Source organism: Eptesicus fuscus, chromosome 14, assembly GCF_027574615.1.
Source record: "Eptesicus fuscus isolate TK198812 chromosome 14, DD_ASM_mEF_20220401, whole genome shotgun sequence".
Taxonomy (NCBI): domain Eukaryota; kingdom Metazoa; phylum Chordata; class Mammalia; order Chiroptera; family Vespertilionidae; genus Eptesicus; species Eptesicus fuscus.
In genome coordinates this window covers 52,171,153-52,193,714 of record NC_072486.1, presented here as the reverse complement: position 1 = coordinate 52,193,714, position 22,562 = coordinate 52,171,153, and the positions used below count along the sequence as shown (strand labels likewise).

Genomic DNA, 22,562 nt, shown 5'->3' with positions numbered 1-22,562 from the left:
ACAAACATTTCGTGTCCTAAGCATTGATATCTCTAAAGTTGTGTCAGTGACGACAGATGGGGCACCAAATATGGTGATGGAAAAAGTCGTATTTGTCAAATTGTTTACAGAAGCTATTGGACATCCGATTGTGCCTTTTCATTGTATTATCCATCAGGATGCTTTATGTGCCAAGGCAGGATTCACAGACTTAAACGACTTAATGTCAGTTGTTACAAAAATAGTTAATTTAATAGCTGCTCGCCTCCTTCACAAGCGAGAATTTTTGGCACTTTTACTGGAGGTTGATTCCATCTACAGTGGACTGCTGATGTACAATAATGTAAGATGGCTGAGCCAAGGCAAAGTTCTTGAGAGCTTTGTGGAGTGCTTTGAAGAAATTAAGGTATTTCTTGACGATAAGGATCTGGGAAACTTTCCTCAGCTTAATGATGATAAGTGGGTCAACACCCTGATGTTTTTTACAGATCTCTCTGTTCATATTAATGAACTGAACTTAAAGTTACAAGGTTTTGGCAAAAGTATTGACGTTATGTTTGGATACATAAAAGCTTTTGAAAGTAAAGTTAAAATTTTCAAGTGAGATGTAGAATCTAAAACTTATAAGTATTTTCCTCGAGTAACAAAGTATTCTGAGAAGGCCAGTGCAGCTGTACAAAATGAAATGGAACTCTTGCATATGAAGTACCAGCATATTTTAGACTCATTACTTGACCAGTTTAGTGATAGATTTAGTCAATTTAGAAGTCTAGAACAGACCATGAAAATAATTAAGTATCCTGATGTAGTAGTCTACAGTAGTTTGGAATTAAATGGTTTCCAATGGATGCAAATTGATGATTTGGAGATGCAACTTGCAGAATTTCAAGACAGTATCTGGGCTCAGGTGTTTGTCGACTTGAGGTCAAAGCTTGAGAATCTGGAAAGGTGCCGCTTGGAGAATCAAGAGGAATGCCACTATGAACAGGAAATTTGGAGTGCCTGGAACCGACTACCAGACACTTTTAGCACCCTGAAAAATATAGGTGCTATATATGTGTTTTTTTACTCACAGTTTTTCCCTCTACATACTTTTGTGAGGCCTTATTCTCAGCATTAAATAATATCAAAACCAACAAAAGAAACAGATTGACAGATGAAGTTAGTAGTGCTTGCTTGGGCCTGAAGTGTACAAAATACCAACCTTCAATTGAAGATTTAGCCAATGAAATTCAGCAACAAAAAAGTCACTAATAGGCAGGTTAGTTAAAGAATTCCCCCTCCCCCTCACTTATCTTAGTTCACGGCACCTCACACAAGCTAAATAATATCAAGACCAACAAAAGAAACCGACTGACGGATGAACAAAGAAGTCACTAAGCAGGTAAGTTAAATATTTAGTTTTTGGTTTATTAAATACAATTATATATAACAATTATACATTTATGTTATTTAAACTATAAATATCATGAAATAATGTTTTTTCCTCAAAGTGACACACTACCCAAGTTATGCTCAGTTTTTTGGCGAAGTTTGACACACCAAGCTCTAAAGGTTGCCCATCACTGTTCTAAGCTGTTCACTTGTACATTTCTTTTTTTAAATGTATTTTTATTGATTTCAGAGAGAGGAAGGGAGTGGGATAGAAGCATCAATGATAAGAGAGAATCATTGGTTAGCTGCCTTTCACATGCTCCCTACTGGGATTGAGCCTCCAATGTGGGTATGTCCCCTGACAGGGAATCAAACTGATACCTCTGGGTTCATAGTTCTACACTCAACCAGTGAGCTACACTAGCTGGGCTAATTTTTGATTTGATGTTCTGGGGGAAGGGGCGTGGCTCCAGTGACAAGTTGGCTCTGGGCTCCAGGCAGTGAGCATGACATCTCAGAATGACTCCCTGGAGAGCCCTGTTCCCTTTCATCAGCACACAGACCCAGAAGAAAACTCCATCTGCCCTGCCCCTGCCATGGCTATCTGCCACCTGAGCTGTGTGGCCTTTTGTCTCCTGCAGGCAGGTGAGTCCTGGCTGGGTCTTTCCCGTGGATGAAAATTTGAAGATTCCACCACTAAGCCTTTCCGTGGGGACTGCAGCATCAATTTTATTTTCTTCTCCACAGGTCTGGTGAACGCTGCCATCACTCAGACCCCAAAATTTCAGATCTGGAAAACAGGACAGAAAGTGACATTGAGATGTGCCCAAGATATGAGCCACACCTGCATGTGCTGGTATCGACAAGACCTGGGCCGTGGGATGAGACTGATCCATTACTCAGTCGGTGCTGGGGTCACTGAAAAAGGAGATGTCCCTGAAGGGTATAGTGTCACTAGATCAAACACAGAGGACTTCCTCCTCACCCTGGAGTCAGCGACTCCCTCCCAGACATCTGTGTACTTCTGTGCCAGCAGTATATCCACAGTGCTGCACAGCTGCCTCCTCTCTGCACAAAAAGGCAGGAAGAGACCTTGCACCCTGAACTTAGGGGAGCCCTATGCAAACTTCACACTGTGGAGCCCACAGTGGCCTGAGCCATCAGGTTGAACTGTGTGTGGTGAGGTCCACCTCCAGGGAAGTGTCTGCCAGACCTAGACCAGAACCAGAGCCTTGGACACCCTTCCCCCACTATTGCTGTCTGTCTGTCCATCCTCTACAGCTGCCCTACTAGCTGGGAAGCTGCTTCCTCAGCTCTACCTTTTCTCATCATCAGCCTGAGTCTGATGCCTCTAGGGTGGAAGGTCATCAGTAACTCAGATTCATCTAGACCCTCTTGTATATTAAACACTAGTGTCCTAAAAATCAATGTAGTGGAGTCCTCTTCCATAAAGAAGCTATAGGAAACCTATTGCTAACTGCATGGTGAACTAGAAGGACATGAGACTTTGCTATGGGCCCAGGAAAAATAATACAACATGGAAGTTAATACACAGAGAGGGCACTTAGTCATGACCTGCAGAAAAATAGAAGCTTCAGCTCAGGCACTTTTCCAAGAATCATTCCATTTCTTGTATCTCTGAATATGCCAGTGCATCCCAGGGCAAAGCCAAGTCAGACCCTGATGCCAACCCTTGCCTAAGAAATGGGTGAGGTTGAGCATGTGTGACTGGTAGAGAGGAGGGCATGGTGACAGAAAGAGGGATGCTCACAGGAGATCCTGACTTGCAGATAAGACAATGCATTCACCTTTGGTATATAGTATTTATGCTGCTGCTGACTTGTCTTAGTGAAAATGCCCAGGGGACAGGAATGACTGCTAAATGAGAAGAAAAGCTTAGAGATGTGGTGAGGTCTCCGCATCCAGACAGCACAGAAGTCCACAATGACAGCCACACATTGAATTTTTTGAAAAAGGAGTTACAAAAATTTAAATAAGTCATCCAAGAGTACTGTAATATACATCACATGTCCCTGAGGTTGAGGGGATTGATAGAACTGTGAACTGCTGATTTGTATTTTGGATATAAAAATGATTGTCTTTTTTCTTTTTTGCATTTTGTATATTTTTAGTAATGAAGTTAAAAGAACCTCCTCACACTTCAACTTGTGTGTCTTTCTTCCTATTTTAAACTAAATATTATTTCCTTCCATTTCTCCTTTTCGCAAAATAGTTTTAAGGAAACATATTTTAGACTATAGCTGCCCGATAATGTGATAATAGTTAAGTAGAATGCGGGTGAGATATTAAGTGTGGTAAGTCAAAGGAATAGAGTTGGGTTTGAATTAATATTGACATTAGAGCTTTCAGACATTGAGCATACAAGCTAAAGGATACTGCTTCTGGAATATTCTCCCTGCTGATCTTGCAAACTTTTCCCAGCATCCTTGGGACCATGCAGAAGGAACAATGAAGAAACTTGAATTCTTGGCCACCAGATGGCACTGTGATGCCATTGGTATCTAAAGAGCTCTGGGGACATTCTGGGAGAACAGAAAAGAGTTAAGAAAACTTGGGCATGGATCCAACATTGGGCAGATGTTGAAGAAGTTTTCAGTTATTGCTAGGCTACTTATAGCTATGAAAGAGGTAGGAGGTCCCTCTAAACATTAATGAGATCAATAGTGGAAGGATTTGGACAAGGCAGCCTTGATGGCAGGGACAGGTGCAGACAGAGGCAATTGTCTCAGAGAAATGTGGGACACCAAGGGGAGGGGTGCTGCCTACACGCACTGCATCCAAGCCATACCCCATCTCCCCTGCAGGCCCTACTGAGCTAGTACATCTATGAGAGGAGTTGCTGATTCAACCTGAGCCAAGTCTATAGGAGCCCTGGGCCATGGAGCCTCTGCTGGGTGGGGGGCTGTTACATCCCAGCAAACCTGTCTGCCCACTGGAGAAGGGCCCCTGAGCTCCCTCTCAGTCTGTGGTCAGAGCATTTAGCTGGGACAGCCCCATCTCTCCCTGACCTGGCCGTGAGTCCCAGCCTCTTCTGTGTGATGCTTTGTCTCCTTGTGGTAGGTGAGCTCTGCTTTCAGCTGGAAACCTCTGCCAGGGGTTTGCAAAGTCCCAGCTCCAATATCCCTGAAAAAGTATCCAGCTTATTCCTCAAGCCTTGTCTTTAGCTACATCTGCTTCTCCAACAGGGCCCATGGATGCTGCAATCACCCAGACCCCAAGATACTATATTATACAATCAGGAAAGAAGGTGACCTGGCATGTTCCCAGGATGTGTACCACTTTGTAATGTACTGGTATCGACAAGACCCAGGACAGGGGCTGAGGCTGATCCATTACTCACGCAGTTTCGGCAGCACTTCCAAAGGGGATGCCACAGAAGGGTACCATGTCTCCTGTAACAAAAATGAGCATTTTCTCGTGACCCTGAAGTTGGCCAGCACCAACCAGACCTCTTTGTACCTCTGTGCCAGCAGTCGGTACATAGCGATGGACAGCCAGTTGCCCTCTGCACAAATAGGGCAGCCATAGAGTTGGCGGGGGGGCACTCCTTCCTGAGGCCCCTGTCTCACCAGGAGAAAATCTTGCCCCTCCTGATGCTCTCACCCGACTCCTCTGCAATGGAATGTCAGTCTGAGGGGTTCCAGTGAGAACCTCAGCAGCATGACCTTCTGTGTGAACTGAGGTCCATCATCTTGGGGTATGCCTGTGTACGTGTTGGTGTGTAAGTGCAAATAGCACTTTATTGGGAATATTCTGGTAATTGAATAAGCAGAGGAACAGTAGCATTCAACATGAAGTTTATATTTGATGGCTACTTGGAAAAGCTGTTCCTGTCGGCAGAGGCTCCATTTATGGAGAGAGGCCATGTGCTAGTCCTTAAGGAATTGTGAGCATCTTTCTGGGTAGAAACAATAGCATTGTCTAGGATGGTCTAAGAATAGACCAAAGTTCAAGATTTGACTGAGTGATTCAGATCAATGCTTTAAAGACTAATAGCCCAGCCAGTGAAGTTCATAGTAGAGTGTCAGCCTATAAAACAGGAGGTCAAGGGTAGATTCCTGGTCAGGGAACAGCACATTTTGGGTTGTGGGCTCCATTCCCAGTAGGCTGTGTGTGCAGGAGGCAGCCAATCAATGATTCTCTCTCATAATGTCTCTTTCTTTCTCTCCCTGCCTCTCTAAAATCAATCAATAAATATATTTAAAACAAGACTAGTGTAGTTTCCTTTCCTTAGGCAGCAAAGACTGAAAATAGACTCTTATTTCAAAGAGTAGAACCCTAAAAGTATTGGAGTGAGAATATCTTCCTGAGACTACAGGGTTTCTTCCCACTTTTTGTGGAAACCTTATTTGAGAAAGCTATGGCGTTTTCATCAGCCCTGGGGTAACACCACAACCAACATTGCAATTCTACTGCCATTTGAATTAGAAACAAACTGAGCATGTCTAGAGCCTGTGGAAATGTAACTTGTTTTTATTGAGTTTGGAAATGCAGGCACTAGAGGGCGCTCATTTACCTAGAATGGTTATTCACAGCTGGAGCTAGACTGAGAGGTCAGGGCCTCCACTCTCTTGTAATTTGGGGACATTTACTTATTTTAGAACTACCTTAGAAACAGAGGAGGCATCTTGATAAGGAAGTGAGGACAAAAGTCATTATGAAGATAAATGAATTTATAGAGGATACTAGAAGCCCAGCATGCGAAATCACGTGGCCCCGCCCATCTGCGCTGCCTCGCCCACCCATGCCCACAGCCCTGTCCACCCTTGCTGGTCTTTGGTCCTTATGGCGTTAGGGCCACTGGGTTTTTATAATATAGACTAGAGGCCCGGTGCACGAAATTCGTGCACGGAGGGGGGGTGTCCCTCAGCCCAGCCTGTACCCTCTCCAATCTCGGACCCCTCAAAGGATGTTCGACTGCCCGTTTAGGCCCGATCCCTGGGATCGGGCCTAAACGGGCAGTCGGACATCCCTCTCACAATCCAGGACTGCTGGCTCCCAACTGCTTGCCTGCCTGCCTTCCTGATTGCCCCTAACTGCTTCTGCCTGCCAGCCTGATCAACCCCTAATCACTCCCATGCCAGCCTGTTTGCCCCCAACTTCCCTCCTCTGCCGGCCTGGTCACCCCTAACTGCCCTCTCCTGCAGGGTTGATCACCTCCAACTGCCCTTCCTTGCAGGCCTGATCCCTCTCAACTGCCCTCCCTTGCAAGCCTGGTCCCTCTCAACTGCCCTCCCTTGCAGGCAGGGTGCCTCCCAACTGCCCTCCCTTGCAGGCCGGGTGCCTCCCAACTGCCCTCTCCTGCTGGCCATCTTGTGGTGGCCATCTTGTGTCCACATGGGGGCAGCTATATTGTGTGTTGCAGTGATGATCAATCTGCATAGTTCTCTGTTATTAGATAGGATAGAGGCCTGGTACAGGGGTGGGGGCCAGCTGGTTTCCCCTGAAGGGTGTCCCTGATCAGGGTGGGGTTCCCTTGGGGCGTGGGGCAGCCTGAGCGAGGGGCCTGTGGTGGTTTGCAGGTGGGCCACGCCCCCTGGGATGCAAGTGGAGTCCCTGGTATCTGGAATTTATTTTCCTTCTACAACTGAAACTTTGTAGCCTGGAGCAGAGCCAAGCCTGGGGCTCCCTCCGAGGCCCGAATCCATTTGTGTTGGGGTTATAATTGAAACTTTGTTGCCTTAAGCGGGTGGGCCCGGCCAGGGTGTTCGGAAAGCTTTGCTACCCCTGTTGCTGGCGGCAACCCTGGCCTGCTCTCTCAAGCTCCATTCTGCCGCCATTTGTTTGAATTTGTTTACCTTCTATAATTGAAACTTTGTATCTTGAGTGGAGGCTTAGGCCTGCAATGGCTGGCAGAAAGCTTGGCTTCCTCTGTTACCTAGGGAACCTTGCTCTCTGTGGCTGTAGCCATCTTGGTTTGGGTTAATTTGCATACTCGCTCTGATTGGATGGTGGGCGTGGCTTGTGGGCGTGGCTTGTGGGTGTGTCGGAGGTATGGTCAATTTGCATATTTGTCTATTATTAGATTAGATTGTTGTTTTACCTCCAAATTTAATAGAAGGACCTAACCAACTTAGATCAGTACTCACCAGAAGCACCATTTCATCCCCAGAAGCTTTGAATTGTGAGTTCAAACTGCTCTCAGGGGGAAATGGGACAATCTCCCATCCATACCCCCACCCTCCAATACACACATATCCCACTGCTGCCCAAATCATAAAAAGGACAAGATTCTATAATTGAGTTTGAGCAGGATGAAGATTAGAATTAGGAGACCTCAAAGGGAAGGTGAAGACCTCAACTGTGAAGTGCTGTTGCATTCAGGCAGAAATATATAACTAAGAACGTGAAGAGAACGAGACACTAGAGAAGACTGGCTAGATAGGGAGTGTGGGATCCGGGCGATAGGACACGGGAGCTCAGAGGGATGACAACCAAAAACGGAAACAGAGTCGGTGTGTATTTATATCCACGTTTGAATTACTATTTCTCATTCATTCTCTTTCACAATTTTCATCTTTCAACATTTCTCATTATGAGTGACAATATTTTTTTTCTTTTTTATGAGTAGTTAACAGAATGGTGCATCTCAGAGTTACTAGCATCTTAGATATAATTAATTAATTCATTGTGTAATTAGTTAATATCAGAAAATCCTGAGGCTCAGTGATATTACTATGGGAACTGACTTGTGGGGATAAGGGAAGTCCCTCCTCCTCTGCTCATGCTCACAAGGACCCTGACCTGGTGAACCTCCCATTCCTGTCCTGACCTTGCCATGGGCACCAGGCTCCTCTGCTGGGTGACCCTCTGTCTCCTGGGGGCAGGTGAGTCCTCAGAAAACCAAGCCCTTTCATTGTGTTTTGTTTGTGTGTTTGATGATTACAATTATTTGTCCTCATTCTATTCCCAACTTCTGTCTCCACAGGTCATACCAATGCTGGAGTGTCCCAGTCCCCCAGGCACTTAGTCACAAAGAGGGGACAGAATGTCACTCTCAGGTGTGACCCAATTTCTGGACACCAGGTCCTTTACTGGTACCGACAGACACTGGGGCAGGGCCCGGAGTTTTTGCTTTATTTCCAAGGCAAGAATGCCCCAGACAAATCAGGGATGCCTAAAGAGCGGTTCTCTGCTGAGAGGCGTGATGGCTCCTACTCCACTCTGAATATCCAGCCTGCAGAGCAGGGAGACTCAGCCGTGTACCTCTGTGCCAGCAGTCTAACCACAGTGTGGCACAGTCACCCTCTTCCTGCTCTTAAACCTTCATGTGCTCACCTCTCCTCATAGTTCTTAGAGTCCTGAACAAAGGGGAATTAGTACTTTGGGACTTTAATTGTTTTTCTGATAGTGGGAGGTCAGGAAATGACCTTCAAAATACCAGAACAGGTCACCTTGGGTAGTGACAGTCTGTCTGGTTTTCTAGGATTCCTTTATACAGATCAAGATTCTATAATTAAGATTGAGTACTAGAGCTTAGTGTCAGGTATGGTCTCCTATAAAATATAGTTTAAACACAATTACAATAAACTACAGGCACTGGGCATCACCGACTCAGATGACACTAAGCTTTAGTGTGGGCCGCCAATGCAGAGCACTGTCCAGGCCTCATGCAGCCACCAGTCTTAAAGTATACACATTACAATCCTCAGTAAGAACTGTCATTGAGTGCTCAATGGTTAAGCATTGACCCATGAACAGAGTGGTTGCTGGTTCGATCCCCAGTCAGAGCACATGTGGTTGCAGGCTAGAATCCCAGTGGGAGTGTGAAGGAGGCAGCCAATCGATGTTTTTCTCTCATTGATGTTTTGATCTCTCCCTCTCCCTTCATCTCTCTGAAATAATTGAAATAATTATCCAAGAGTACCTGTCAGCCACAATAATGCATGATAATGTATGGCTATATATTGTTTGATTATTTTTCTTGATGATCATCTGTCTTCTTCTCAAATCTATTTTGAATAGAAATTTAAATTTAGCTTGATTTATTAAACACCCTACTTGAGACAACGTTAAAGAAAAGTGATTCAAAGAAGACCTGAAAAACAGTTACAGTGTCTCCCCCCCCCCCTTTATCTTTGGGGGATACTTTCTAGAACCCCAGTGATAGTATAGGTACTTTCTAAGAAACCGCTGATAGTACTGAACCCTATATATACTGTTTACCCTTGTGCTTTGGGGCCACTATTAGGTGAAATAAGGGTGACTAGAACACAAGCACTGTGATGTTGCTGCAGTCAATGTGATAACCAACTGAGACAGCTACTAAGTGACTAATGGTGGGTTGTGTACACAGAATTTATATGCTGGACAAAGGGATGGTTCATGTCCTACATGGGACAGAACCAGATGGTACAAAATTTCATCAGGCTATTCAAAATGGTGCTCAAGTAAAAACTTTGGAATTGTTTATTTCTGGAATTGACCATTTAATAATTCTGAATGGTGCTTGACTGCTGGTAACTGAAACTGTGGAAAGCGAAAATGCAGATAAGGGGGGATTATAGTACATAAAAGTAAAATGTATGACAACAAGAGAAAGACGGAGAGCAGATAAATTATCTTACCATTGTGAGGTTTACCTAGTCTATGTCTGGTGGTATAATACTACTTCAAGGTAGGCTGTGTTAAGGCAAATATGTAAATTGAAAATCCTAGAGCCACCACTAAAATATTAAACACAGAATTATAACTACTAAGTCAACAAAAATAGAGATAATGGAATCATTAAAATAATACCCAAGAGGACATAAAAAGAAGTAAAGAGGGACAAGCAAAAGATGGGGCTAATACAACAAATAGCAAGTTTATGATAGATATTAACAAACTAGATCAATAGTCATACCAAATCAAAGTAGTCTCAATGACCAAATAAAGAGCATAGATTGTGATTTTGTGTAAAAATAAAAAATCAATAACTGTATGCTGCCTAACAGAAATGTACTATGAACATAAAGACTCAGAAGAATGAACAAGATATACCATGCTAACACTAATCACAGGAAAGCTGGAGCAACAATAAAAACATCAGACAAAGTCAATTTCAGAGCAAAGAATATATATATATAGTCTGGGATTTAAAAATCTCATATTCTAATGATAAAAGGACAAATTGATCAAGAAAACATAGCAGTCATAAATATTTATGATCTAAAAAGAGAGTTTAAAACCCTGAACAAAAACAGCAAGGAGAAACAGACAAATTCACAATTATAGTCAGACATTTCAACACCTGTCAGTAATTGGTTGAATAACTTGACACCCTCCCCCACAATAAAATTAGTGAAGAAACAGAAAACATTAATAACATTATTGAATCACCTTGGCCCAACTAACATTTATAGAACAGATCACCCAATAGCAGCAGAATATACATTCTTATTGAGTGCACATGGACCATGGCCAGGATACTGTAGACTTTGGGTATAAAGTAAGTATAAACACATTTAAAATAATTCAAAAGTGCCGAAACCGGTTTGGCTCAGTGGATAGAGCGTCGGCCTGCGGACTCAAGGGTCCCAGGTTCGATTCCGGTCAAGGGCATGTACCTTGGTTGCAGGCACATCCCCAGGGGGTGTGCAAGAGGCAGCTGATCGATGTTTCTCTCTCATCGATGTTTCTAACTCTCTCTTCCTCTCTGTAAAAAATCAATAAAATATATTTTAAAAAAATAAAATAATTCAAAAGCATGTTCTTTCACCATAGAGGAACTAAATTAGATATCAACAGAAAGAGTACAGGAAAACTTCCAAATATTTGTAAGTGAAATAATAATATTCTAAATAACCCATGGGGCAAAGAAGAAATCAAAAGGGAAATTATAAAGGGATTTTAATTAAATTAAAATAAAAGTATATCATATTAAAATTGACAGGATGACACTAAAGGATTACTTAGTAGGAAATCTGGAAAATAGGGAATAATTCCCTACTCACACTGAGGCCAGCACTATTATGCTACTCAAATGAGATCACGATATTACCACACAAAAAAATCACCAAAAACCCGATAGACCAATATCCCTCAAGAACACAGATTAATAAACATTATAAAATTCCACATCAAATAGAACAACATCTATAGAGGATAAAACAGCATCACCAAGAAGGGTTTATCTCAGAAATGTACAGTTTAACATTCAAAAATATGAAATGCATTTTAACCTCTCAAATACTAAAAAAAGAAAAATCATAAGATCATCTCTATAGATGCTCAAAAAAATACTTTATACAATCCAACATTTGTTCCAGTTACAAACTCTTAGTAAATCGAAAGTAATTGGAAACATCCTTCCCCTAATCAAGGGCATTTATGAAAAATCTATGGTTAATGGACATTTTTGCAGGTAAGGTAAAGATGCATGTTGTGATCTCTAGATCAAACACTAAAAGTACCACAAAAAGGGGGAAAATAATCATTTCAACAATAATGCTAGAAAAACTGTGTGCATAATGAAAAATAATCTCAATCCTGATCTCATTCCATAAGCCAGGAGTGGGCAAAATCTGGCCTCTGCTTGTTCTTATAAGGCCCAGAAGCTAATCAACAATGTTTGTGACATAGGAAAATTATATGAAATTCAGATTTCAGTATCCACACAACAAGTTTATTGGAGCACAGCCATGCTCTCTCTCACTTGTATGATGTCTCTGGCTCTTTGACACTGCAGGGGCAGAGGGGGGATTTGGGATAGAAAACTGAAATATTTACCATCTGACTCTTTCCAGAAAAAGTTTGCTGATAGTTCCATAAACAAAAATGAATGTAAGATGGGTCAACTTTCTCAATTACCTATAAAGCTTCTGAGAGAAAGCAGAACAAATTCTCTTCATGACCTTGGAGTAGGCAAAGATGTCTTTGATAGGACAAAAAATATTCTAATTTTTAAAAAGCACATTTTTCTTTGTCAAAATTTTAAAATCCTGTTCATCAAAAGATATTAAGAAAGGGCAAGTATCCAAAATATAAATAATTCCTACAAATCAATAACTTAAAAGGTAAGCAATTCAATTTTGAAAAAAGAACAGAAGAGTTAAACAGAGTGATCAAAAACAAAACAAAACAACCACCCAAGATCTATAAGTAGGCAGTTCCCTCTTCATAGAGGGTGTATTTCCAGCTGCTTAGATTTTTTTTTTGGCTAGTAAGGTCAACCCTTCCCAGGAATTATCTTTGGTTAATGAGAACGCTTCAACCAAGGTCCCTCCGCCTCTTCCCAAGGCAGCTGCGTGCATGGTGTCCTCTTTCCCAGAACAATCATTGATGAGATATAGACTTTGAATTTTCTTCTTAGAAAAATGCACCATGCCTCCCTCACTACCATCTGCTAAGGCAGGTAAACATCACATCAGCAGGAACTTGCAGTGTCCTGGCAGGTCCTGACTCCTAATTCAGACAGAACCCAGGCAGCCTGGGCAATGTCAACACCGCTACTACACAAGCGGCCACTTGAGGGCGCTGTGGATCCACGGAGTGAGCTGCTGATGGGGCCCTGTGGAAGACAGAGGGTTAAGGGTGAGAGTCTTGGCTTGGTCCCTACATCAGGGAAACTATCTGATAAATCAGAGGTTTGCTGATCATATCTTCTCACATTAACTGCTGTGCAGGTGTGTTGTCACAGCAGGGAGCCATGAGTTTGGCCTTGCCTGGAGTTAAGCTCTCTTTTGGAGCATATGTTTGGTGGAGAGTGAGATGTGACTTCCTTCAGCCTGAAGCTTGGATACTTCAAGCCAGGAGTACCTGCTTCTAGGAAACAGAGAAGCTGTGAGGATGGACAACTGCCAAAAACCCTGCCTGGCCCAGCTCAGCACAGCCAACAGCACTTGCTCATAGGAAGAATGACAGAAAGTCTAGACCAGTGGTCGGCAAACTCATTAGTCAACAGAGCCAAATATCAACAGTACAATGATGGAAATTTCTTTTGAGAGCCGAAAGCCAACTTCTGCGCATGGGCCAGGAAGTTTCAATCGCACTGTACGTGCGCACCCGCACATGGTATTTTATGGAAGAGCCACACTGAAGGGGCCAAAGAGCTGCATGTGGCTTGCGAGCCGCAGTTTGCTGACCACTGGCCTAGACCAACTGTGCCTGTCCAGGAAGTACAGGTTGAGTGGGAGCCTTACAAGGATAGTGACATCAGAACAGTGACATCACAGACAAGTCTTCCACTCAGAGCAAAGTGATACTCAAAGCCTCTGCTCTCTCACTCCAAACACCGGAGCCCAGAGCTGGGAGATGGCCAGTCTTGTCCTGCCTGAATCTCCCAGTGACCCTTGGCTCCTCTGCTGCGTGGCCCTCTGTCTTCTGGGGGCAGGTGAGTCCTGAGTTCAGATGGGACACCCCTTGAACCCAAAGTTCTTGACTGTTGGTAGCCTGTCCATGTCCTTCCTGTGCTGGTCTCCAGCTTCTGTCTCCTTCCTCCACAGGTTCCGTGGCTGCTGGAGTCACCCAGTCCCCAAGACACCTAATCAAAAGTCCTGAGGGGAAGGCCATTCTGAAGTGCCACCCCATCTCCGGACACAAATATGTGTACTGGTACCAGCAGGCTCCGGGACAGGGCCCCGAGTTCCTCATTAGTTTTTATGAAAAGGAGGAGGGACAGAAAGGAAACATCCCTGATCGGTTCTCAAGAAAACAGTTCGATAACTACAGCTCTGAGCTGGCCATGAGCGCCTTGCAGCTGGGAGACTCGGCCATGTATCTCTGTGCCAGCAGCTTAGACACAGCCCTGTAGGGTCAATGGCTTTCTGCACTCAAACCTTCCTGCCCAGATGAGGATGTCACAGGAGAGGGAGGGGCCTTAGCAAGTTATAGGACTTGCTTCTTTTGTAACATCCTCCCTGTCTTGCTGAGCTCAGCTAGAGCTTCATGAGTGTCCGCCTAGCTCTGCCAGCACCTTGCAATTCCTAGCACATGGCAGGAACTCCTGTTGTGATAGAGTGGGGTCCATGTTGAGTGTGCTAATGCATGGTAGACATTGTGTGTCCACTTTACAGAGGAGGAAGCACTCAGTTTACCATTTTATAGGCAGGAAGTTTCAGCCCTTGGACATCTCAAATATTTCACATATTTCAACCCTACATCTCCAAGCCTCCAGAGTCAACATTGCTCAGAATTCCATGGTGCTGCCTGGGTCTGGTCCATAAGATATAACAGAGCCCTGGCTCTCCCATTTCAAGGGCATCTGAGCGGGGATGGTGATGGTGGTGGTGGGGGGGGGGAGTCACACATCATTTGGGGTTACACAGCTGATTGCCTGCCAACTTCTAAGACACAGAGCTTCATGTCACAGAATGTGCCTCTATCCTGTCCTAGTTTATATAGAAGGAGGCCATGATGTCCCCTAATAGAAGAGCTAAGTGAGTAGGGTGATTTCCAGACTAACAGAAGATTCACCAAGAAAACAGAAGCCCTCTAGGAATTTCATGCCAGATTCTAGGTGTTACTACAGGGAATCAGTGTTTCTAAACCTGGAAGGTATGGAGGAGGGAGGGTGTCAGCTTGCCCCCACTTTCCATCAGAATATCTGAAATTGCTTCTTCTGCCCAGGTCAGAAACTGCAGAAAACACCTGAGCATCACAGCTATTAAATGAATAATATAGACATTTACAGATTAGGGTCCGAGTTGATTGGTGATTGCAGATGACTTTAATTCTACGCATTTTGTTTATTTAATCCAATCACCTTATTTATTGCACATTTCTGTGAGTTAGCACAAATTACCACATTACAAGTGAAAACACTGATTTTTGGAGAGTTTGGATACTTGGCTAAAGGAGGTATAGCTAACAAATATAGGAATTGAGACACAGACATAGGCCATACTGACTTAAGTCACCCATGCTTTAAGACACCCCACCCATCTGCATTTGGTAGAGAGAGGCATCTTCAAAACAGGAACATGGACCCAAAGGTCTCTTTCAGAAATGCAGGCTCTCACACAAATCATTTGCATAACAGCTTTCACCTGGGAGGGGACATGCTGAAGAGGAAAGAGATCCAGCTTCTCAGACCTGTCTGTTCATATTCTGACCTGCCTTGGGATGGTGACTCAGAAAATATTTGTCCGAGTTTTGCGTTTGTAAACTGGGGTCAAAAATGGGTGTTTTATAGTGACTTAACAAAAGCAAATACCAAAAAAAAAATTGCTTAATAAAAAATATAGGCTCAAGTCCTCTTTGCTGTCTATAAACTCTGTGACAAATATCTAGTGTAGCACAATTATTTACTATGTGCAGTGCTGGGATGAAAGGCAGACATGGTTACCTTTGCCTGACTCATCTATGGCTCAGACAGAAACTTCTTTGAAATGCAAATATTATTATCTGATAATTTATTGGGTGAAATTAACTATAGAAACTGCTTCTCAAGGGAAAAGTGTAAAAGGGGACCCAGGATAGCACTTCCTGTTGATGTTAAGTCTGATGTTCAAGAAGGTGTGGTGCTTCCAGAAAGTTGTGGCTTTGGAGTGATTGGTGATCACACAGAAGAGCTGAAGGAAGAGACGGTTTTGTGTGAAGAGAGACCATCGTAGTGAGGCCTCCAGTGCCGTCCGTCCATCCATTCCCGGCCCACCTCTGGTATCAGCCTCAGCTGCAGTGGAGAATTACATGCAAGTTTGTGTGCATTTACCTGGTTCTGACAGCACCCCCTCACCTGCAGGCTGAGAGTCCCTCTACTTTCTGCTCTGGCTTCCTCTCTATCACAGGAGCCCATGTGGCCTGCACAGCAGGGCAGCCAGAGCTGCAGAAGTGCTAATGCTCCTGGAGGGAAAGGAGCCAGGGATGAAAGCTCAGCCTCTGAATCCAGGAGGACAGTTCAGGAGCTGGTGTGTGCTTCTCTGCAGGTTCCAACAAAATCCATAAATCCATCTCCCAATATCCCTGCACAACTGTGATATTGCACCTTATCTAGGTTTTCTCCTTCCTGGTTCCTCCCTCCTTGCTCTCTTTTTCCTGCTTCCTGAGATGATTTCCCAAATAAACTACTTGCATCTATGTCTGTGTCTCACACTGTGCCTCCAGGGGCAGCCTATATGGTGACAGTGATGGAAGGAAGTGACCATCAAAGGACCCATCCCTTTGGAAGACACAGCTATTTTTGTTTAATTCATTCTGCCATCCTATCATTCAAAAAGTCTTATAATAGCAGATATAAATGATTTTCTCCACTTTACTTTAGCTTATTTTTAATTCTCAACAGATTCACAAGGGTCTCTGCTCCCTTCAAGCTCTGAACCTCTTTGTGACTGACTAGACTTGGTTATCTTTATAGAAGTGGAGTCTGCCTGGACTCTGATAACCTTTCATTCCTTTCACTCAATGAACACTAATTGAATCAGCTAAAGAGTAGATATATGCTTATATAATTTTAGGGTGCTCTACTAAAAAGGAAAGAAGAAAAGATTCAGAAGTCTTGGAAAGGTCCTGTGAGAATGAGAAGCCTTGAAATTATTCTTCATTGCCTGCATGGCCCATCCAGCCTTCACTCCTTACCATGTACAGGCACTATCCAGGAGCGTGGGAAAAACCAGTGCAAAAACACAAGGACAAGAAAAAAACTTTCTGATGACATACATTTTTTGTAATCAACATAAAATTTGTGACTCTAGTTCACTAATTTAAAAGAGAATTGCAAAGGAACTATTCCTGGTAAATGTATATCTCCCTAAAGGAATTAGGGTATCATTGAGAATACTAACAATATGGGGAGATGATACGTTCTTGTGAGAACAGTCCACAGATCTCTGGGATTCCATGTACTCTAACCCAAACAATGTGAGTCCTAGCTGAAAAATTCCTCTTTTTCGCATTGGCCCCGCCTAGAAAGTAGGCTCCTTTGCTGTGTGGCTCTTGGTGCCCTGGGAACAGTTAAGTCCTGGATAAGCTTCCTGGGTTTACCAGGCGTCGAGCTGCAAGCCTTTCCGTGTGATGACCATTTACCTCCTCCTTGCCTCTGATTTCTGACTTCATGTCCTTGGTCACTGTTGTGTGATTATAGTTGCCCATTGAGATGACATCAAGATATGTAGTTACAGAAATGGGGTCACCGCAGACTGAGATATAACTTATTTAAGAAATAGCAGCATGTACTGATTGACTAGCTGCAAGCTTGGCACTGTAGCACATTTATGATTCAATCAATATTCTCCCGTTTGGTGGGTGCAAGACCTTCCTGGAGATGTAGGAAGTATGTAGCTCAGGCTGAATAGCTCATCCACATTAATAACCAGTCTCCTCTTTTTCACAAAAAGCACAGTCACAGGGTCGCAGGTGAAACAGTCTTCCGTGGCCTCGGCTGAAACCAAGGGAGAACTCTTACCCATGAGCATGCAGAGACCTGAGCACAGATGGCAGGGCTCCCATCAGTCAGTGAATTGTGAGACAACGTAAAACATGTCTTCAGATTCCAATGACCCTGACCTTGGTGCTTTGAAAACTTCCTGGACATCAGGTGGTTCCTGTAACTGAGAGGATCATTGATTTGTTCCTGTGGGGAAGGGGTGTGGCAGGTTAGCTCTACAGCTCAAGCATTTGTCAAGGACAGTGACAGCACTGAGTCAATTTCCTCAAGACAGAACAGGAAGACAGGAGATTCTGCCCTGGACCCAAAATGGTCACCAGGCTCTTCTTCTGTGTGGCTCTTTGTCTCCTGTGGGCAGGTGAGTACAGGTGGGCTTCCTGCCCTAGATACCCAAGACCTCAGCCCAAGCCTTTGTCTTAGGATGACAACATCAGGTCTGTGGCTCTCTCTTTATAGGATACCTGGATGCCCGAATCACCCAGAGCCCAAGATACAAGGTCACAGGGGCAGAAAAGAAGGCAACACTGACTTGTCACCAGACTAATAACCACAACGTTATGTATTGGTATCGCCAAGACCTGAGCCATGGGCTGAGGCTGATTTATTACTCAGTCAGTGTTGGCATCACCGCTAAAGGAGATGTTGCTAATGGGTACAGTGTCCTTAGGCAAAATAAAGAGAACTTTGTCCTCACATTGGAATCGGCAACCCCCTCACAGACATCTGTGTACTTCTGTGGCAGCAGTGAAGGGGCCACAGAGCTGCAGGGCTGTCTCCTCTCAGTACAAAAAGGCAGGAAGAGGCCCTGAACCCTGGACTCACAAATCCCTGCACTGGGTAGCCCCCCAGTGGCCCTTGTCAGCAGATTGAACCTCTGTGTATGCTGAAGACCACCTTCAGGGCAGTTTTTGACAGGTGTTGACCAGACCCGGGGCCTGGGACACACACTCCCCACTCTTGCTGTCTGTCAATCTGTCCTCTGCAGCTACCCCATTAGCTGGGAAGGTGCTTCCCCAGCTCTAGGTTTTCACCTCATCAGCTTGAGACTGATGCCTCCAGAGTGGAAAGTCAACTATAAATGACATCCATCCCAACCCCCTTGTATATTTCACACTAGTGCCTTAAAGGTCAATGAAGTGGAGTCTTCTTCCACAAAGAAGCTATAGAAAACTATAGCTTACTGCATGGTGACCTAGAAGGACAGGAGGCTTTGCTATGGGCTATAGAGCCATAAAATGACATGGAGGGTAATGAACATAGAAAGGGCATTTGGTCATGACGTGCAGAAAGAAAAAGAGTTTTCAACTCAGACACTTTCCCAGGGAATCATTTCTTCTCATATCTCTGAATGTCAGTGCATTTCAGGGCAAAGCCAAGTCAATGCCCAGTGTCCAATGCCCACCCTGGTCTAAGAAATGGATAAGGTTGAGCATGTGTGACTGGTAGAGAGGAAGGTATGGTGACAGAAACAGGGATGCTCACAGGAGATCGTGACTTGCAGATAAGACAGTTGAATTCACCCCTTTGGTATCTGGTATTGATGATGCTATTGCCCTGTTTTACTGAAAATGCCCAGGGGACTGGACTGGCTGGTGAATGAGAAGAAAAGCTTAGAAATGCAGTGAGACCTCTGCATGTAGAGAGCACAGGAGTCCAGAGTGACAGCCAAACATTGAATTTATTGCAAAAGGAGCTTATAAATATTCAAATTAGTCACCCAAGGGTGCTTTAATATACATCACATGTCCCCGAGGGTGAAGAGATTGAAAGAGAAAATGATGTCACTGTGAAAATTGTCTTGTGGGGACAAGGGATGTCCCTCCTCCTCTGCCTATGCTCACACGATCCTGACCTAGTGAACCTGCCATTCCTGTCCTGACTCTGCCATGGGCACCAGGCTCCTCTGCTGGGTGAGCCTCTGTCTCCTAGGGGCAGGTGAGTCCTTAAAAATAATCACTTTAACTGTGGACAAGAGTTTCTGTGTGTGTGTGTGTGTGTGTGTGTGTGTGTGTGTGTGTGTGTGAGAGAGAGAGAGAGAGAGAGAGAGAGAGAGAGAGAGAGAGAGAGATGTTTACTATTGTTTTTCCTCACTCTATTCCCAACTTCTGTCTCTACAGGTCACACCAAAGCTGGAGTGTCTCAGTCCCCCAGGCACATAGTCAGAGAAAAGGGACAGAATGTCACTCTCAGGTGTGATCCAATTTCTGGACACACGGCCCTTTACTGGTACCGACAGACACTGGGGCAGGGCCTGGAGTTTTTTATTTATTTCCAAGGCAAGGATGCCCCAGACAAATCAGGGATGCCTAAAGAGCGGTTCTCTGCTGAGAGGCGTGATGGCTCCTACTCCACTCTGAAGATCCAGCGTGCAGAGCAGGGGGACTCGGCTGTGTACCTCTGTGCCAGCAGTCTAACCACAGCGTGGCACAGTCACCCTCTTCCTGCTCTCAAACCCTCATGTGCTCACCTCTCCTCATAGCTCCCAGAACAAACGAGTGGCTCTCTTCTTCCCTCATCAAGGGGGATAAGTGCATTTGGGACTTTAATTGTTTTTCTGATAGTGGGAGGTAAGGAAATGACCTTCAAAATGCCTGAATATTATTATGGCTGTGGAGCTCTGGGATTCCGTTATACAGTTCAAAGATTCTATAATAGAGCTTGAGCACTCAGGCTGAGTGTCAGGTATGGTGAAATCTTGTCCTGTAAAATATAAAGTTTCAACACATATACAGTAAACTCCCTGTACTGAGTGTCACTGACTCAGACCACACTAAGCAGAGCACTGTCAAGGCCACATGCAGTCAGCAGCCTTTAAAACGTACATTAGAATCCTCAATAAGAACTGTCATTGAGCCCAGCCAGTGTGTCTCAGTGTTTGAGCATCGACCCAGGAACTGATAGGTCACTGGTTCGATTCATAGTCAGGGCAGATAGCCATGTTATGGGCTAAATCCCAAGTGAGATATGTGCAAGAGGCAGCCAATCAATGGTTTTCTTTCATCAATGTTCCTATCTCTTCTTCCTCTCTCTCCCTTTCTCTGAAATCAATAATATATATGAATTGCCATTGAAATAATTACCCAGGAGCACTTGTTAGCCACAATAATGCAGGTTAATGTACATCCATATATTGTTTTAGTATTTTTTCAGGCAAACATGTATTCCTCTTTTCAAATCTATTTTTAATAGAAATTTAAATTTAGCTTGATTTAATAAAAACCTTACATGAGACAGTGTTAAAATTGATTCAAAGAAGATCTGAATAACAGTTACAGTGGTTCTCCCCCTTATCATTGGAGTATACTTTCCAATAATCCTAGTGGATGCTTGAAATCACGGATTGTACCAAACCCTATATATGCTGTTTACCCTACACATGCATACCTTTTCACTTAAAGGGAGCACTTTATAACATCCTTTGGCATGTCAGAATTGGCCAGCATCACTACTCTTGTGCTTTGGGGCCACTATTAAGTGAAAGAAGGTTGACTAGAACACAAGCGCTGTGATGCTGCTACAGTCAATGTGATAAAACCAATCTAGATGGCTACTAAGTGCCTAATGGTGGGTTATTTAACACTGCCTTGATATGCTGGACAAAGGGATGGTTCGTCTGGCAGAACCAGATGGCACAAGATTTCACCAGGCTATTCAGAATGGTGCTCAAGTAAAAACTTGGGAATTGCTTATTTCTGAAAATGACTATTTAATAATTCTAAATGGTGCTTGACAGCTGGTAACTGAAACAGTGGAAAGCGAAATTGCAGATAAGGGGGGACTTCTGTTACTTCTCACATAAATGTAAAATGTATGACAGCAATAGCAAGTCAGGGAGCAGCTAAATGGATAAATATCTTACCATTGTGAGGTTTTCCTAGTCTAGATCTGGTGATATAATATCACTTGAAGGTAGACTGTGTTTTGGCAGAAATGTGAATTGCAAACCCTAGAGCCACCACTGAAAAAGCAAACACAGAGTTATGACTAATAAGTCAGCAAAAAAAAAAGGAATTATTTAAATGTTCAATTAATACACAAGAATACATAAAGAGAAGTAAAGAGGGAAAAATCAAAAGATGGGGCTAATTCAACAAATATCAAGATTATGATAATACTAAAAACTAGATCAATAGTCATATCAAATCAAAGTAGTCTCAATGCCCAAATAAAACCATGGATTGTGATTTTGAGTAAAAATGAAAAATCAACAATTATATGCTGCCCACCAGAAATGTACTATGAACATAAAGACTCAGAAGGTAAAAGTAAAAGAATGGACAAGATATAACATGCTAACACTAAGCACAGGAAAGCTGGAGCAGCAATTAATAACATCAGACAAAGTAAATTTCAGAGCAAAGAATATTGTCTGGAATACCAAAGCTCATATTCTAATTATAAAAGGACAAATTTGACCAAGAAAACGTATTAATCATAAATATTTATGCATCTAAAAAGAGATTTTCAAAACCCTGAATAAAAACAACAAGGAGAAATAACAAATGCACAGTTATATTCAAACATTTCAACACCGGTCAGTAATTGGTTGGACAACTTGATACCCCCCCACCCCTGACTATGAATCGAACCAGTGACCTATCAGTTCCTGGGTCAATGCTCAAACACTGAGACACACTGGCTGGGCTCAATGACAGTTCTTACTGAGGATTCTAATGTACGTTTTTAAGGCTGCTGACTGCATGTGGCCTTGACAGTGCCCTGCTTAGTGTGGTCTGAGTCAGTGACACTCAGTACAGGGAGTTTACTGTATATATGTTGAAACTTTATATTTTACAGGACAAGATTTCACCATACCTGACGCTCAGCCTGAGTGCTCAAGCTCTATTGTAGAATCTTTGAACTGTATAAAATCAGTGAGGATAAA

The 22,562-nt window shown here is 43.6% G+C and overlaps 3 gene segments (V, D, J or C); all 3 read left to right on the top strand.

The window, feature by feature from the left end:
- Positions 1-1,731: 1,731 nt before the first annotated feature.
- LOC114227203 (T cell receptor beta variable 6-9-like) lies at positions 1,732-2,522 on the top strand. The segment is given in 2 exon segments: positions 1,732-1,998; positions 2,101-2,522. Coding segments are annotated over 2 exon segments (561 nt in total).
- An 11,086-nt stretch (positions 2,523-13,608) lies between these two features.
- Positions 13,609-14,107, top strand: LOC129151510 (T cell receptor beta variable 5-5-like). The segment is given in 2 exon segments: positions 13,609-13,687; positions 13,800-14,107. Coding segments are annotated over 2 exon segments (387 nt in total).
- A 5,444-nt stretch (positions 14,108-19,551) lies between these two features.
- LOC114227223 (T cell receptor beta variable 7-2-like) lies at positions 19,552-20,156 on the top strand. The segment is given in 2 exon segments: positions 19,552-19,612; positions 19,795-20,156. Coding segments are annotated over 2 exon segments (411 nt in total).
- The last annotated feature ends 2,406 nt before the right edge of the window (positions 20,157-22,562 follow it).